The sequence below is a fragment of the Fusarium odoratissimum genome (assembly GCF_000260195.1).
Source record: "Fusarium odoratissimum NRRL 54006 unplaced genomic scaffold supercont1.388, whole genome shotgun sequence".
Taxonomy (NCBI): Eukaryota; Fungi; Ascomycota; class Sordariomycetes; order Hypocreales; family Nectriaceae; genus Fusarium; species Fusarium odoratissimum.
Window position 1 is genome coordinate 1 of NW_022159074.1, and position 1,156 is coordinate 1,156.

Sequence of the window (1,156 nt, forward strand, 5' to 3'; positions counted from 1 at the left end):
TCTCTTCAATCGACCTTCTCGAATACCTTCCACCTGCGCGACTTCGTCGACACCGTCACAGACGACCCGAGTCGGGAAAACGCATCCAACTACGTGGAAATACAGACCGATGCCAACATCTTTGAGGAGAGTAGCTTCTACAGTCCTAATGTCAACGTCGAGCCCATTCGTACTCGCATCCATGCTTATCTCACACGAGAAGAAAGGGACCTCTATGTGCCAAACGCCTTCTTCTATGCCGATGGTCGCTTCTCTACTACCTTGTCTACCGACGGGCCCTTGGAAATCAGTGTCCAAGCCCTCAGCTTGATGAGGCACGTCCCGTCTTGTCTGGTACCCAATCTTGATCCAACTGACTCTCCCTAGACACCCGGGAGACGTGTCTGACTTTGACGAGTATCGACAACACCTGCCAGAACAGTGGTGTCCGATGGTGACCATCATCGGCTTCGTGCCACCTCGTAGCGACAAGACTCCTGACCTTTCAGAGGACCGCTGTTTCGCTGTCGAAACATCAGTCTACGACACCTCAAAGGCAGTTCCAGTTGCGTTCTCTGTCGCCTGTTTCTTAGAAAACACCAAGCGTTGGCAAAGAGTCAAAATACCGCCGTCGGGAGCCTTTCTCAGCATCACTGCCAAAGTCGCTGGTCACACCATTGACACTAATCAGCTGGCCCTCCGTGTCCTTGACTTGGCCTACCTGCCGAGACCTGCTGCTGTCCCCATGGCCACGCCGACGCCATCCTCCACACCGACTTCGAAGCGGTCCGAACGCTGGGTAGGTCGGGCCCCTCCGTCCACTCCTTCTAAAAGGCAACGAGGCTCTGAGGATGCCAGCGCTGTAGGGTCTTCCTACAAGAAACAGCTTCTGCAGCCCACAGAAGGCCGGTCTCATGTATCGATTTCAGAAGATAGCCCAGATTCTCCGGCTAATTCCCCCTCTCATTCCTCCTCTCCGTCGACCATGGCCAACACTGGCGAGTCAAGTATCACTTTACATCCTTTCCCAGGCTCAGACCGCGAGACTAGGCCGCATCGCAATCGCCATCCCCCAAAGAAGTATCCTCATAAAGAGTAAAAAGTTGCGTTTGTGCTCAAGTCCTCAAGTCCTCATGCATTTCCTACGACTCAAGCGGTAACCTAACTATGTACTTTT

The 1,156-nt window shown here is 53.4% G+C and overlaps 1 protein-coding gene across 1 annotated transcript; it reads left to right on the plus strand.

Annotated features, from left to right (window-relative positions):
* FOIG_16959 (uncharacterized protein) lies at positions 1–1,156 on the plus strand. Its single transcript, XM_031218439.1, has 2 exons — positions 1–314; positions 367–1,156. The coding sequence occupies exons 1-2, from the start codon at positions 310–312 to the stop codon at positions 1,076–1,078; spliced, it is 717 nt and encodes a 238-aa protein (XP_031051847.1). The 5' UTR covers positions 1–309; the 3' UTR covers positions 1,079–1,156.